The sequence below is a fragment of the Cystoisospora suis genome (assembly GCF_002600585.1).
Source record: "Cystoisospora suis strain Wien I chromosome Unknown contig_2614, whole genome shotgun sequence".
In the NCBI taxonomy this organism is placed as follows: Eukaryota; Apicomplexa; class Conoidasida; order Eucoccidiorida; family Sarcocystidae; genus Cystoisospora; species Cystoisospora suis.
The window spans coordinates 923-17,529 of record NW_027155412.1 but is presented as its reverse complement, the minus strand read 5'-3'; the positions used below and the strand labels follow the sequence as shown (position 1 = coordinate 17,529).

The window sequence follows — 16,607 nt, the reverse complement described above, 5'->3', positions numbered from 1 at the left end:
GATAGATAGATAGATTAACGATAGATAGATAGATAGATTAACGATAGATAGATAGATTAACGATAGATAGATAGATAGATTAACGATAGATAGATAGATAGATAGATAGATAGATAGATAGATAGATAGATAGGTGTAGACTCTTTTCATGGAAGGAATGGAGTTCTGGAGAAACAGAGACTTTTTCATGTTCGAGTGTACATACACCTCGTGTGATTTTCTTGGCTTTTTCTTTTTTGTCTTTTGTTTCAGGGCTTTAGAGAGATTAGCTTCTAGGCTAACGAAATTAAAGGAATTTGAAATAGAATTTTCTTATCGCGACAACCCTGACTTCTTTGTTGAAGCTCTCACGCAAGCGTCCATACAAACTCTTGAAGGGTAGGGAAAGACATAAGACACACATCTACACATCGATACATGCATAGACAGATAGACTGATATATCGATAGATAGGTAGATAGACAGACGAGGATAGATAGATAGATTAAAGATAGACAGATTCAGGATAGGTAGATAGATAGTTGGTGACTCATTCTCTTAGACTTCATCCTTCTAAGAAGAAGACAAGGAGAGAGACGAACTTTCTTTGTCATCCTTCTTTCTTAGTTCTACACGTAGAGACGCACATGCATATCTCTCTATCCATATATATCTCTATCCATATATATCTCTGTCCATATATATCTCTATCCATATATATCTCTGTCCATATATCTCTCTATCCATATATATCTCTATCCATATATCTCTCTATCCATATATATCTCTATCCATATATCTCTCTATCTAGGTATCTATCTTTATGTATGGAGACATCTAGACTTACGTGAAGTCGTAGCTCTATTGGCGATCTTCCCTTCTATGTGCCAGTCAGTGTCTCGTCTGTCCTATCTGCAGCGAACTTCTACCAGTCAAAAGAACTAACTCTCTTTTGTATCTGTCTATAGCTATCTCTCTCTCTATTTATCTATACATATGTATATCTTATCTCTTCTATGTATCACCTGTAGGTATATGTGTACCGAGTGTGTATGAGTATGTATATGTGTAAATACAGATAGGTATGTATGGATATGTCTGTATAGATACAATGGTTGTATTCGTAGAGTTGTATGTCCGTATAAGGTAGGTGTCTATACACCTGAAGAGAGTTGTCTAGCTACAAAATGTTTACCCACCGTATCTTCGAGATCCTCATTCATTCATCCCTCCAAGGGCATGCAATCGTCTTCTTCTTCTGTTCTTCTGATAGATTTCTCTTCCAAACTTGACCCAAATCTCTCTAGTCTACCCTACCCATAGTAGCGATCCTGCTTTCCTCTCTCATCTTTCTTTCTTTCTTTTCTTTTTTGTCTGTCATCTGTAGAGTGGCTTTGCATGATGTGAGCCAGGAGTGCTTCGAGAGATTAACGAGAGCCGTAGGGAAGCAACTGCAGTCTTTCGCCTATACCAAGTATGTCTGCCTTCATCTCTTCTTTCTCCTATACACCAACTGCATGCATCCTTTCTCCCATACAACTTTCTTCTTTCTTTCTATCTCCCTGCTTCGTTCATTTCCTCTAATCTGTCTTTTCCTCGTCATTCACTCTTCATCTTCAGTTACACTTCGAGGGTTGTTCTCAAGAAGGCCAGAGAGAGAGAAAGAAAGAAAGAAAGAGAAAAGACGTTTTTCTCTTCTTCTTCGTCTTTCGGCCTCGATGACGGCATCCATCGCGTGGGGTGTATGTACACCCACGCGTAAGTCCACATACAGACATACGGGAAGTATTTGGATAAGAAATTCTCAATACAAGAGAAGAGAAGAAAAAAATAGAGAAAGAAGAAAAGAGAGAGTTCATATTATACGTGGTTTGCTTGAGAGATTTATCTCTTCTTAACTTCTCTTTCTCTAGATTGAAACTCTTGCTCTCCTAGTTTCCTTTGTCATCCATGACGTTTATGCGAATCTAGTTTCTTCAGAAGTCTCTTCTTCCCTCTCTTCTCTCCACTTCTTTCTTTCTCCGTCCTACTAGGAAAAGACAGAAGGCTTTTCTTTCTCCCTCTTTTCGCCTAGCGTCCCTGAAGACAAGCCTAGCACACAGACACTCATCTACCTACCTATTTACCTTTAATCTATCTATCTATCTTACATAGAGAGAGAAGTGTGAATTTCTAGTGATAGAATTCCAACTTGAGAAAAGGAAGAAGAAGAAGAAAAGTGAGAGATGGCATTTGAGGCATGTCTCTCTTCGACGTTCGAAAATGAAAAGAAGAGAGAAAAAAGACGACAAAGAAAATGACAAAGAATCGCCGTTTCGCAAGACGAAGGAAAGGACGGAAAGGGCAAGGGTTTAGAGCCTCGCCCCTTTCTCACTCCAAGAGGTAGAGAAAAGAAGAAATTACGAGATGATAGAAAACATGTCTTGTTTCCAAGTGTATGTACATACACCTGACCTATCTATATGCAGGGGGGATAGATCCTTCATTGTCGGTTCTATTGTGAAGAGATGGCTAAGGAGATTTCTTCTTATCTCTGTTATTCTCTTGGTCCATCAGAACCTCTACAACTTCCTTGGATATCTCTGATCGTCTTCTTCAATTTATCCCTCCTCGCATGCCTAACTTGACTTCTCTTCGGCTTATAGACGGAGTCACACCTGGAGTGCTAGCTGCTCTACAGGAAGGACGAGATCATAGACCCTATCCGATCTCTCCTATACTAGGAGAAGAAATCGAAGAAGAGGACGAGAGATTAGAGAGAGAAGATGAAGAAGAAGAAGCTCAAGAAGAAGAAGAGGAAGTAGTTCGTTCGAGGGCAAATAACGTGGCGATGTCTACTGAAGAGTTAGATAGAGAGACAGCTGTATCAGATGGTGGAGCTGAAGAAGGAGCAGGGAGGGGAGAAGAAGAGGAAGAAGAAAGATCTCTGGATAGAATTACAGGAGAAGATTTTCCTGCATTTGAGAGAGAAGAGAGAAGCGAAGAGGGCCACAGATATCGAGAAGGAAGAAGAACACGGAGAGCCCAAGGCAGAGCAAGAAGAAGACGAAGAAGAAGACGGCAGCTCCGGGAAGAAGAAGAAGAGCAAGATTCACGAGAGGAAGGAGAAGACAACGACGAAGACGAAAGAGAGATATTTGTATCAGGTGCTGGTAGTGCTACTTCGATCCATCAAGAAGGACCAGATGAAAGAGAAGAGAGGGGGCTACAGCGACGAAATACTACTACTACTACTCATGTTCTGTACAATCCTCGCCGTCTCCTTACCTCTCAGCGCTCCAGGCTTCGGTCCCAACGTGTACGAAACCGCACGCACAGACACAACTAAACAAGAGAGAAAAAGAAAAAGAAAGAAAGAGATAGAAATCTACATAAAAGGACATCGACACATACTCTCCTTTCTCTCTCTATATCTCTCTCGATAGATAGATAAATAGATAGGTCATATCTCATCTCTGTACATGTGGACGCAGAGGAGAGTGCTGCGGTTTATCGATGGTTCAGAGAAATATATATGTACGTCACATATAGAAATGAGGGTATGGAGACTGTAGATATGTATCGATAGCTTGACTGCATGTATCTAGCTATGTGGAGGACGAGTGTGTGTCTCTCTCTATATCTCGATAGTATGATGCATGCACCTGAAAAGATCGGAAGAGTCACACAGTCAGAAGAAGAAGTAGAAGCACAAGAGGTAGACGTCACATGCAGAAGAAAAGGCCCAGTGAATGTAACGATAGTTTTCTTCTTGTGCTTCTCTTCTCCCTCTTCTTCTTCTTCTCTTGTCTATGAAATCTCTTTCCTGCTCTCTTCGATGCACATGTCTATATTCATCGTGAGAAGAAAAGAAGGGAGGAGTGAAGGGACGGAAAGCGTGAAAGAGAAAGAAAGACAGAGAGAGAGAACATTAGACAAGAGAAGTTCTGTCCCATGCTTCCGTCAGGAAAAGGAGTCTACACCGATGAGAAGATACACGCCATTCAATCATTCCTATCTATCCATCGAGAGTCTATCTAGCTACCGAGAGTCCATCTATCATCTTTAATCTATCTATGTATCTTTAGTCTATTTATCTTTACTGTATCCATCTACCCTTAATCTATTCGTATCAAGGAGGGACTCGGCTTTGAGGAGGAGGGCAAGAGAGAAAAAGAGAGAGAGAGAGGGAGAGTGTAGAAAGGTATCTGTTTCTCTTTTCTTTGCTTCTTCGTCTTCTTCTGCTTCGTGTTGACTATATCTTGTAGGGAGACTGGAAGTCAGCAAGAGGTTAGAAAGAGATACAGCGGAGAAAGAAGAAGAAAAGTAAACTGCTCTTCCTTCTTTCCTCTTTTCTTTCTTTCTTCCTTTCATTCCTCGTCTTTCTTCTTTGCCTTCTCTTGTTGTTTTCCTCTCTCTCTCTCTTTCTCTTTCTTCTCTTCTTTCTTTTCTTTTCTCTCTCTTCTTTTCTTTTCTTTTTGAAGTCTTTTTCTCCTCTTGTCTCTCCCGCAGGCCTTAGTTGTCTCCGTCCGCTCTTGGGTCAGAAAACGGAGACACTTCCAGCGGCAAGCAAAAGAAAAAGAAGAAGAGGGGATTCTCTCTCTGTCTCTCTCTTCTTCTCTGTCTCTCTCTTTCCTCATATTTGCAGCCATTCTATACTTTATCTTCACCTCTCGGTCATACACGTCAACTTCCTTTCTATCGATTTCTACCTCTATCGCGACCCTCTCTCTACACTGATCTATCTTTACATGCCATCTATCTATAGATATCTCCAACTCTCTCTCTCTATATATATATAGATATACATACATAGATGGGCATGCACATGCATATAAAGAGAGAGATAGAGAAATAGCTCTCTATATGTCGATTCATAACAGGGACGAGCGTGTTCCTCTGGCTTTTTCTTTGTCTATCTTCTTTTTCTTCCTCATCTTTTTCTTCTTCTTTCAACCCTTTGCCTGATCCTTCTTCTTCTTCTTGATCTTCGGGTGAATGTTGATGTGTATGTTTCTGTACAGGGCAGCTGAGGGTGTTATGCCTAAGTCGTTCATTCGGTTTGCCTTTCACAGAAGCAACAGACGTAGATCTTCTTCAGTACTTTGGAGCGCTCTCCCCTCATATAGAAGAACTCCAGCTTAACGGGTATAGATATCTTTGTTTATCGATCCCTGTCTCCTCGTAGTCTTGATCTTCTTTCTTCTCTTCTCTTTCCTCTCTTCTTCTTAGATTTCCTGCTTTCTCTTTCGCTTGTCAAGTAGATCATCTTCATCTCTGAAGAGCCGCGTGAAAGAGTGAGGAAAAGAGAGAGAAAGAGGGAGAAAGAGAAAGAGAGACAGAGGCAGAGAGAGCGCGAAGAGGGAGGGATACAGAAGGAGGCAGAAGAAGAAGAAGACTCTCCCGTGACTACCGAAGTTCGTGAAGAGATGCATGCAAAAGATATAGATAGACTCGAGATAGGCAGAGAGAGACATTGGAGATAGATAGATAGATTATAGATAGATAGATAGATAGATTAAAGATTGATAGATAGATAGATAGATAAATAGATAGATTAAGGATAGACGGATAGATAAACTAAAGACGGCTTGTGCATACATAGGTAGATTCAGTATATAGATAGGTATAGATAGATAGATAGGTTAGAGGTGGGTAATAGGTAGATGAAGAAAGAGAGGAGGTCTAGTTCTATTTAGCATTTAGGAGGTCGTAGTTGATGCGAGAGTGAAGAAGGAGAAGAAGAAGAGAGGTAGGAAGAGAAGAGCTTTTCTTCTTCTTTCTCCTTCAAGTAACAAGGTGGATATGATTCACATCCATCTCCTTCTTGTTCGTTTTCCGATCTTGAAACAGAATTCTCTTCTTTCTTTGAGAAAGACTTTTCTTCTTTCTCTCATCTCTCTTTCTTACCTCTTTCTTTGTCTTTTTTTCTTTGGAGATTTACCAAAATGTCAGATGGCTTTCTTCACGAAATTCTTGTTGCATGCGGAGGACCAAATATGTTCTCTTCTTCTGCTTTCGCTCCCTCTTCTTCTTCTTCCTCTGCGAATGGATGGAGAAGAGAAGTGCGTAGAGAAGAAAGAGATAGAGAGGCAGATACACCGACAGACAGAGCAGATAGACGAAGAAGCCGAGGAAGAAGGAGAGAGAGAGAGGAAGAAGAAGATAGTCATACTCCTCCCTCTTCTTCTTCTCCCACAACTACTACGATCTCTCATTTTCATACTCATCTTTGTGGGGAGTCTCATGAAAGCCTAGAAGCAAACAGAAGAGAAGAGAAAACACCCCCGACTCCTGCGATGACTGATAGCTCATTTATTCATCTCCCTTGCTCCTCTTCCTCTTCTTCTTTACCAGCCTCTCCATCCGAGGGGTGTACGTACACCACACGGCCTTTCCATACGTGTAGACGGTTAGACAACAGTCAGTCTCGTCTTTGTAGGAGAGAAGGAGAGAGACTGCACAAAGGAAGAAAGCGAGGAGGAGGAGAAGAAGAAGAATTGAAGCTGCGGCGTGTATCGCTTGAAGCTTCAGACATAAGCGACCTAGGATTATGCGCTCTCGCCACAACTATGGTAGGCTACTCGAAACAAGAAAGAAAGAGATAGATAGATTAAAGATAGATTAAAGATAGATAGATAGAAAAGTACTAAAGAAAGAATTGTAAGGACGAAAAGAAAGAACGGGAATGTTCCCGTTCTGCATGTTTCTTCACAAGAAAGAGAAAATGATCTATCTTCTTCTTCTTCTCTTTCTCTCAATTCTTCTTGTGTATGTATTATTGCGTCAGCTCTTTCCTCTGTTCAAGAGAGAGAGAGAGAACTGAAAGACCTTCCTCCATTCCTTTAGATGAAGATAGATCTGTTTGTCGGCAAAAGAAGAAGAGAGCTTCCCTGGCTGATCGACTGGCTTGCGTCGCTTGTCTTTCCTCTCTCGATTCTCTTCTTCTTCTTTATCCTCTTGTTCTTTTCTTTTTCTTCATCTCTTGTTCCTTCTATCCATTTTTTCTTTCGAGGAGGAGGCATGCAATAGTAGTAACTCTTCAACTCCTTCCAACACTCCATGCGAGGCTTCGCCCTCCCATCTATCTATCTTTAATCTATCTATCTCTGTGTCTTCAGTCTATCTATCTATCTTATATCTTTATCTATATATCTATCTTTAATCTATCTATCTATCTGTCTATCTTTTTATCTATCTTTGATCTCTCTATCTATTCTCTCGTTGGTGTATTACGAGAAGCCCGTCTCAAATTGATATAACTTTGTCTAGAATGAAACATGTCTACTATCTAGCTACATATCGCTCTACAAACTGATACTTAGCTACGACTTGGAATACAGATCGTGCTCCTATTTCTCCTGACAGTCACACTAGTACTCTTGATACTTCTATGACTACTATCAAGACTTTTACTTCTACTAGTGCTACCGTTCAACTAGCACTCCCGATACAACGACTACTTCCCTCCTGTCCTATGTGCATACCAGGGGACATAGATGTATCTGTATGTCTGTATATATATAGACGTATATGTACAGCGCTATCTATACATCTTCAATCTATCTACGTATCTATCTAACTTTGTATGTTTTCGGCGACTTGAACAAATAGAATTTGACAAGTTTATCTTAGGTGTCTGTGTCTTTACCTCTCTGGGTATGTCTGTGTGACGGGGCCTATCATGAAGTAACTAACTCCTCTCCAAGTCTCGTAGACGCATGCACCAGATTTCTCTCTGTCTTACTTCCCTCCTTGTCCCACCTCTTATTACTCTTCTTCATCTTTCTCAATCTTCTATTTCGTTCTCTCTAGCTCTCTATCCATTGTGATCTATCTATCTATCTTCATGTATCTCTCTATCTCTCTATCTTTCCTTCTGTCTATCTCCTTCTGTCTAGGTTTTCTTCGTGTCGATGATCCTCTTCTTTTTCTTCTTTTTCTTTTTCTTTTTCTTCTCGTAGGGAGGTCGAGCGGAGTGTGTGTGTCTGAAGAGGTGTACGAGTCTCTCGGAGGTCGGTCATGCAGCTCTAGCAGAGCACTGCCCTGTAAGTTCTTCTTCTTCTTATTCTTCTTTTGTTTTTCTCTTGCTTTTTCGTCTTCATCGACATGAGGTGTACAGACACTCGCTTGCCTGCCTCCCTGACTCTCTCTCTCCTCGGATGAATCTGCAAGACCAGTGCGTGTATGTCTGTATGTTAATAGACGTTTGCATGAAGTTTTGATCCGTCTGTATGTACACTAGGTGACTGTAGTGAGTCATGTAGGTATGGAGAAGTTGTGATTCACACTCCACCAAGCAACACACATATGTGGATTTCTATCTTTAATCTATCTTTATCTGTCTATCTATCTTTAATCTATCTATCCTTCCTTCTCAATCCTATTAATAGTACTACTAGTACTAGTCTGATCAGTAGACATTGTATTGACGTACACTTACTCACATACACCCCTTGGCTCAGAATCAACCTAAAATGCTTTACTCTTTCTTCTTTTTGTGTTTCTTCCTTCTACCCGCACCCGCTTTCTCTCATTTCTCTTTATTCTTTTCTCTCTGTGTGGTTTGTCTAAGAATCTGACGTCTTTGAATTTAGGCAACTGCTCGGCAGTGAATGACCTCAGCTTGGCGTCGATTCTCCAAAACTGTCGATCTCTCCGCACTCTTGTCCTCAACGAAGCAAGGTAAACTACCAGCACCAAAACACAATCTAAGAAATACAATAAAGATAAATAGATCAAAGATAGATTAAAGATAGATAAATTCAAGATGGATAGATTAAAGATAGATAGATAGATCAAACTTGTTGTTCTGAGTAGACAGGTCGGTCGGTGGATACCTGTCTTTGTCTTTCACAAAATTCCCATTCCTGTCGTCTTTCCCTCGCCTTTTGTTTTGTCTTCTCATTTCTTCTTTCCATCTCTCTCTTCTTTTCAGTTATCTTTATGGTCTTTGGTCTATCTTTCTATCTATCTATCTTCGACCCTATTATCTAGCTATACTCTGTAAAAGTCTTGTTAATGTCTCTATCTGTCTATCTGTCTACCTATCTATCAATATATCTTTAACCTATTTCCATATCCATCTATGTATCTATCTCCAATCTATCTATCTATCTATCGGACTTACGTGTAGTGAGGTGATAGAAATCTGTATATATCTTTTCCTCGATCTTTAATCCAGGTGTCTATGTGGGAATCCGGGTGTATCGATCTTGAATGTGTCTCTACCAACTTATCTTTCTTTCTGTCTTTTTCTTTTCTGTTTTGTCTAGGATAACGGATCACGGTCTAGAGATGATAGGAGAGAGTCTCGGAGAGAATCTTCTTGAGCTAGCTTTACATCGAAGTGAAGAGATAACTAACGAAGGAGTCTCTTTCCTAGCTAAATCTTGTAGAAATCTCTCTCTTCTCTCTCTCTCTTCATGCTCCCAAGTCACTGACGCTGGTGTCTGTAAGGTAAGAAAGAAAAGTGAGAAAGAAGATGAAGAAAGATACAAAGATACAAAGAAAGAAAGGCTTCTTTCAGATGGAGAGAACAAACGATGACTTGATACAGAATAGGAGAGTGTGAAAGAAAAGAAGAAGAAGAAGCTCTAGGAAAGTTGTCTCTCCTGTGCTTTCTTTGTGGACTTCCTTCGCTTTATCGTCCTTTTTCTCGCAAGTGTCTTGAGAAGGTAGTGAAGGTCCCTCGCTATGCTGACATTGCGATGTAGACCTACGAGTCTCTATACATGTATGTATGAATATGTATTGTCTATCTATCTATATCTATATATCTATATATAGATCTATCTATATATATCTATGTAGGTAGGTCTGCTTGTATATGTTGTGCATATGTGGAGATTTTCTCTAATGTTGAAGGTCTTTGCGATGACTGCGGAGGCGTCTCTTAACTACTTCTTCTTCTGAGAGGCTTGTCTTTTCTCTTTCTTTCTCTTTTTCTGTCTGTCTGTCTTTCTCTCTTTCTGTCTTTCTCTCTTTCTCTTTCTTTCTTTCTAGTCGTTGTTTCGGGAGAATTCTATTGATGGCTTGACCTATGAATGTGTATGTCTAACTATTCACCTTTCTTTCTTTCTCTGCAATCGTTGTATTCTCTGCATTTTCATTCACTTCAGATCACTTCTCCTTGCCATGGTTTATCGGCCTCCCTTTCCCTTCTCTATGCATTCGCCATGCAGGCACACATACACTCCTTCCACACTATCATCTGCAGGTCACTATCGCATACTCTTAGCTACTTGGAGACATCCTATATAGACCGCATATATATATATATATATGTATGTGTATAGGTATTTATATATACACATACATGTATATGATGTATAAGGTTGTATATGAGAGTGTCTACATCCATAGCCTATGTCTATGTGCGTGTCTCTTTACTCGAATAGAAGTTTAGACGTATGTGGAATGCCTACAGACCTCTTAATGAATCGGTTCTTTTCTTACAGTCTCCGTCGTGCTTCTTCTTCTTTCTTTGTTTCTCTCTCTTTTCTCTTCATGGATCTTTGAGAGAGCCTTATCTCACTTCATCTTCATCTTTTTCTCTCTCTCTTTCTTTCTTTCTTTCTTTCTTCTTCTTATTCTTTATGTAGGTGGCTGAGTTCTGTCCGAAGCTTCTGAAGCTACGACTCGATAGGACCAGGGTGGTATGTTCTCTTTCTCTCTTCTCTCTTCTTTTCTCTTCTTCTCTTTTCTATCCGTCCGGCTATAGAAGAAATTTCTCTTCTCTTTCTTTGCAATTCTAGCCTCCTGTGCGTGCATGTACTCACCCATGTGAAGGGAAATCTCTCTGTCTTTCTTTCTTTCTTTCTCTTCTTTTCTGTAAGGTTTCTTAGCTTTTATTTTCCTTCTTTCATCGAGGCCACCTGAGCCTGTCTCATATTCAAAGACTACCAAAACTCTTCCCTAGACATCAATAGTCAGACATGTCTACATAGACATATATACATACATACTGGCACACGTCCATGCTTATCATGCATAGTCCTACACATCTAGACTCATACACACCCTTCTATTCTCCCTTACATCTTCACTTTTTTCCACTCTTCTTCTTCTCCCTTCTGCGTCACTCCTCTTACTTCCTTCCCTCTCTCTCTCTCTCGCTCTCCCTTCTTTCTATTCTTACTTTCTCCCCCGTTGTGCTCTTCATCTCTTTCTCTTTCTCCATTTTTTTCTTTCCTTCTCTTTTCCTCTTTCTTCTGTCTTTGTTTCTGCTGCTTTAGACCGATTTGAGTATTCGTCAAGTTGCGAAGTCGCTTCGCCGTCTGCGATACCTCCATCTCCAGAGGTGCTCTCGTGTATCGGGAGAGATACTTCAGTATTTCTCTGTACATACACACCCCTGTCTCAAGTGCATCGAAATCTCTCGGAGGTCTCACACTCAAATCACTTCTCAACACCTTCAACTCTTTCGGTAAGACAAACCAAAGAAAAAGAAAGAAAGAAAGAAAGAAAGAAAGAGAAGGGAGAGGTGCAATGTCTTGTGAAAGAGAAAGGTGTGAAACTTTCTTGTGTGTGTTTATCTAGTATTCTTTTCATCGCATGCACGCCTTTCAACAGCTGCTGCATGCACAGAAGGCACAAATAAGCAGTGAGCATCGCCACATACACATACAAACAAACCCATACATATATATTCTTATATATATATATGTATATATATAAGGCTTCTTTATATCTACATATATATATATATATATGAAATAGGGCTGTAGGTGGGAGTGAATACATGGATAAGTATAGATACATAGCTACCATTGTATACATCTATATAGAGAGAGAGAGATATATGTGAAGAAGTCAGGTGGCTAGCTGTATCTATCCATGTGTGTGCATGCATTCGCTTGCTGCGAGTGTTTTTCCAAGGCCGCATGTTCTGGTAGGCATAAAAAGTTTCCTCCCAACTATACAGAGACACACACGAAATACCTATCTATCCATCTATATACCTCCGTAGGTCTCCTATCCGCTCTCCCTCTCTCTCTACATATATATACATCTCCCTCTCTCTATGTATATTATGTCTCGAGATATCGTTGTATAGGCATAGAAGAGTCTCCCTATAGCTGGAGTGTTCTCCTTCTCTTTGTGGATAGAACTCTCTCTTTCTTCCTCCCTGCCTCGATTCGCTACTTTCACATCTGTAGACAGATAGCTATAAAGAAGTGTCTAGACATGGGATCTCTACGCCTTTACGCGAGCTGATGAGTGTGTGTGCATGTGTCTCCGTCGATATCTGTGGCTTTCTAGGTGTCCATACAGGCAGATCGATGCTAACGTTCACGAGTCGACTTTTATTTCTTTTCCACTCAGTGCATGCATGGGGGTGAGGGTTCTCTCTCTTCTTCTTCTTGTTCTTCTGCTTCTTCTTCTTCTTTCTCTTTCTGCCTTTTTTCGTTGCCCGTGTGCGAAGGAGACAGAGAGGTGCATCTGTCTGTCTGCATGCATGGATGATTAGATAGATGAATATGCCTGCCTCTTGTCTTCCGCGCCTTCTTTTCTTGTTCTAATCTGCATGTGCAACGCAGCAAGCAGAACCGACCCTCTACAGCTCTTCTTCTTCTTGATAGTGATGATCCTAGAGATGCAAGCTAAAAAGTCGCAAGTCTCGAATGGAACGACAGGAAGAGAAAGAACGTTGGGAGACCCCTTCTTGAATGGCAAGCACATCTCTCCATCTGTCTACCTATCTCTCCCAAAAGAAACAAAGGAAATAAAGCAAAGAAAGAAAGAGATAAAAAAGGGTGAAAGAAAGAAAGAAAGGAAATGTGAGGACAAAGCACATATGACGTAGAGATACTACGACTTGTATGCTCTAGACGCATTCCTGTCATCATATATATATATATTTATAATACAAACATGTCTAGAAACACGTATATAAAATATATATATGAAACACGTACATCTATATATATATATAGATGTATATGTATATATGACACAGGGGAGCTGTATCGCATGTTTCTGTCTTTCTTCCCCTGTATGGTCGTTCATCTTCTTTCTTTTTCTTTCACTTTCCTTCTGCTTTCTTCTCTTAAGAGAGACAGAAGGGGTGAAGGGTGGGCACTTTGTAAGAAAACAGTGTGAAGAAGATTTTGTCTCTTATATCTCCATTGTTCTTTTCAATTCTATCCCTCTGTGATCTTCTTCCTTCTCTCTTTCTTATGGATTCTAGTCTTCCTCTTCTTCTTTCAGACATCTTCTATCTATCTTTACAACGTGTTGTCTTAACTAACGGGGAGAGATCCCTTTGGGGGCAGTATTCTTTTTTCTTTCCTTCCAAGTTCTCATCTGTGTGAACGTGGAAACGAACAGAGACCGGGGACTTCCTTTCCCTTCAAGAAGGTGTTCACTGTCAGTTCGTGTCGCGGCCTCCCCCTCGCTCGTAACGGGGACCGCACGCCAATACAGACTCCTCATTGAGGTTCCTTTAGCGCTTGGAACGGACAGAGCCACGTTCTGGACGGGAGTCCATGTTGCACGTGACACTATGTATCTATCTGTCCTTAGTCTCTCTATCTATCTTTGATTTATCTCTATCTGTCTCTATCTCTGTCTATAAGTGTAGATTCCTGCATGTCTGTAGTTTGGGTGTGGGTGTATTTTTCGCTTATTTCTTGGGTCTGTTTGGATCTCTTCCATCTGCGGTAGGCTATCAACACAAGAAGAAGAAGAAAACCTATCTCTCCCTCTCTCTCTCTCTTTCTCTCTCTCATTTTTCTTTCTTTTTTGGGGGGAAAACTTTTCTTGTCGAGTGTCAGTTGTCTCTTCCTCTTGCTTCTTTTCTAACTTTCTTTTCAAGACTTCTTTACTCTTTTCTCCTTCTTTTGTTTTTCTTCGATTGGTCGCGAGTGTCAGGTCGGGTGTATAGACACTCCATCGTCACCTCACGACGCACATTTGAGAAGAAATAAAGCCAAACACCTCAACACTATAAAAAAGAAAGAGTGAGAAAGAAAAGTAAAGAAAGAGATAAGAAAGGTATGATGGATGTATGTGTCAAGCTATAGTATATATATATATATATATCTGTATAGACTTTAGCATGATTTATGTCATAGAGATAGGTCTATAGAAAAAGGGAGTTAGGATGGCGAATGGCACCATCATATAGAGGAAGATTCATCATACCTAGCTACCGCTGTGTCTCTATCTATCTTACTCTCTTTATTTCTCTCGAAGTGTTAAATCTGTCTCTCTCTCTCTCTCTTTCGCGTCCATTTAGAGAGGTGAGAAGAAAATATGAAACAAGAAGACTGGGAAGAGAATTAATACTAGTCGTAGTAGAAGGCATAGTAAGAAAAGTCATACTGAAGAAGAAGAAGAGGAAGAGTGTTCATATATATCTATCTATATCTATATATATATATCTGTCTCTTTCATTCTCTTTCATTGTTGACAACTTCTATCTTCTTCTTTTTCTTTTTCTTCTTGTTTGTTCCTTGGCTTTTTTTTCTTTCTTCTTTGCTTTTTGGCATGTGTGTTCGTATTATCGAGGTGAGTGAAGTCTTCACTCTCTCATTTTTCATTCAATCATCATGGAAAGTTTGAAGTCTTCTTCCTCTTCCTCCTCCCCACCCCAACTCGACAGAACGTTCCACTCAAACTCCTACAGCAGCAGCCAATACTACTAGTAGTAGTACTCCTACTCCTACTAGCACCTCTACTATTATAGCTACTGCGATCACTCTACTACTACGACTACTACTACTATAGCTATCCTACGAGTCTAAGTAGTAGAACTTGAGGAGGTATATCTTCTGTAAGTCCCCCTAGAGCTATTGGAGGTCTTCTAAGTGGGAGAACAACTCTACGTCGCACTAGTCTTATCAGTAGTAGTAGTAGTAGTGGCAGGGATAGTAGGCTTAGTGTGTTTGTATTGGGAGAATGACGAGTACTACTACTATTACTACTACTGCTGAAGTAAGCAAGGTGTAGAGGGGAGGAGATTCCTATCAACATCCTAAGAAGAAGAAGAAGATTCATATCTATGCTCAGATATGAAGAAGGATACAAAGAAAAACATACAGATTCGTTGAAGATAAGTCAGATACACATCTAAACTAAAGACAGATAAAGAGAGGAAAGACAGAATACAGATAGGTAGATAAAGTAAAGATAGATCAAAAGATAGATTAAACATAAACAGATACAGGTCTATAGATAGATAGATTTAGGTAGATGAGAGGGGAGGCATATGTAGTGAAGGATAGTGAGAGACTGACGTGAATGAAGAAAGTGACGATGTGTGTTTGGCGCGTCATAGGGGTAGGATAAGATTATAGATAGCTAGCCTTCCTTTCTCTCTCTCTCCCTCTCTTACACACATATATCGCTCGCTCTCCTCTTCTTCAAGAAGCGCGAGAGAGAGTGAATGAGAGGTGGTCTAGACGAATTACATCGCAGGCAATCGAATGAAGTCAAACCAGTTGTTCCTCTTTACTCTTATTGCGGTCGTTGAAAAGAAGAAAAAGAAGAAAGAAAGGCATACGGAGAGAAAGAAGATAAGCTTTCTTCTTAACAGATCGTTATAGAGATAGAGAAAGAAGGAAAGAAAGAAAAGAGTCATCGAGGTGAATGATACTTCTGCTAGGATTGAGGCGAGCAAATTAAACTGGTAGAAAAAAACGGACCTCTATGCTCTACACTCATACAACTTATACCCCCCCCCCATCTCTCTCTCTTATACATATACACATAGAGAGAGAGAGAGGCGTACATAGATTCATACATTCGTATATACATGACATCCATGTGTAGAGATTAGGGTTATGTGTTGACTAAGATGAAGAAGAAGAAGACTGGATTGCCATTCTTACGATGAGATTATTTCTGTGGTGTGGCGCATGCGTTGAAGGTTTTTGCTTTCCTAAGAAGAAGGGAAGTCTTTGGTCTTCTTCTTCTTCGTAGTGCGAGGAGGAGAAGTTCCAATGGATGACTCCTCTATCAGCTTCATTTGGTCTTCCTTTGATAAGTGCAAGAAGTCTTTCTCAGACAAACTCTCTAAAGAACCCCAAAAGAAAAGAACAAGATCTGAATGGATTGCAAAGCCATACATGAACTTCTTCTCATAGCAAGGGCGGGTAGGCATTCCCCTTTACAGAGGAATCTTCTCTCATTCACTTCCCTCGTCTTATCTCTTTGTAGCCACACTATCCAACTCCTCTATGTACATAAAACATATACGTGTAGATATATAGCTATACTACTTGTAAACACATTATATACACATACATACACAGCACATATGTGGAGGTACAGGTCGTACATCTCATATACATACGCACATATCTGTATATGTATACATGTGTATGTATGTATGTAGGTACGTTTTTTCTCTCCGTGTGTCTATTAGTGTATTCTCTCTGTTGTTTCGCCATTGTAGGTCCATCGTGCAAGAAGAAAGAAAAGCAGAAACGTCACTTTCTCCTTCTTCTTTCTTGGATAAAGAAAGAAAGAAGACAGTCAGAAGCAGCTTTGTGTGTCTCTCTAAATGCGAGGCTGTGACGTACAGACAAAACACTCTCTCACTCTCCCACTCAAACGGCTTCTTCCAAAAACCCACATGCATGCATGCATGCACTATGGTGACTCCATCTATTTTTAATCTATCTACATATCTTTAATCTATC

The 16,607-nt window shown here is 40.2% G+C and overlaps 2 protein-coding genes across 2 annotated transcripts in view; one reads left to right on the top strand and one right to left on the bottom strand.

The window, feature by feature from the left end:
- The first annotated feature begins 200 nt into the window (after nt 1-200).
- Nucleotides 201-12,785, top strand: CSUI_005396 (leucine rich repeat-containing protein). Its single transcript, XM_068065572.1, has 12 exons — nt 201-378; nt 1,367-1,453; nt 2,536-3,277; nt 4,443-4,523; nt 4,983-5,106; nt 5,897-6,533; nt 7,923-8,006; nt 8,534-8,643; nt 9,234-9,417; nt 10,563-10,616; nt 11,196-11,386; nt 12,501-12,785. Exons 6-12 carry the CDS (start codon nt 5,907-5,909, stop codon nt 12,565-12,567), a joined length of 1,317 nt encoding a protein of 438 aa, XP_067922453.1. The 5' UTR covers nt 201-378; nt 1,367-1,453; nt 2,536-3,277; nt 4,443-4,523; nt 4,983-5,106; nt 5,897-5,906; the 3' UTR covers nt 12,568-12,785.
- Nucleotides 12,786-15,056: 2,271 nt separating this feature from the next.
- The window catches only part of CSUI_005395 (uncharacterized protein), a 1,994-nt gene continuing 443 nt past the window's right edge, over nt 15,057-16,607 (bottom strand). Inside the window, exon 2 of the mRNA XM_068065571.1 lies at nt 15,057-15,978. Coding sequence (XP_067922452.1) covers nt 15,371-15,544 — 174 coding nt within the window. The 5' untranslated portion in view covers nt 15,545-15,978 and the 3' untranslated portion in view covers nt 15,057-15,370. The remainder of the gene's footprint in view (nt 15,979-16,607) is intronic.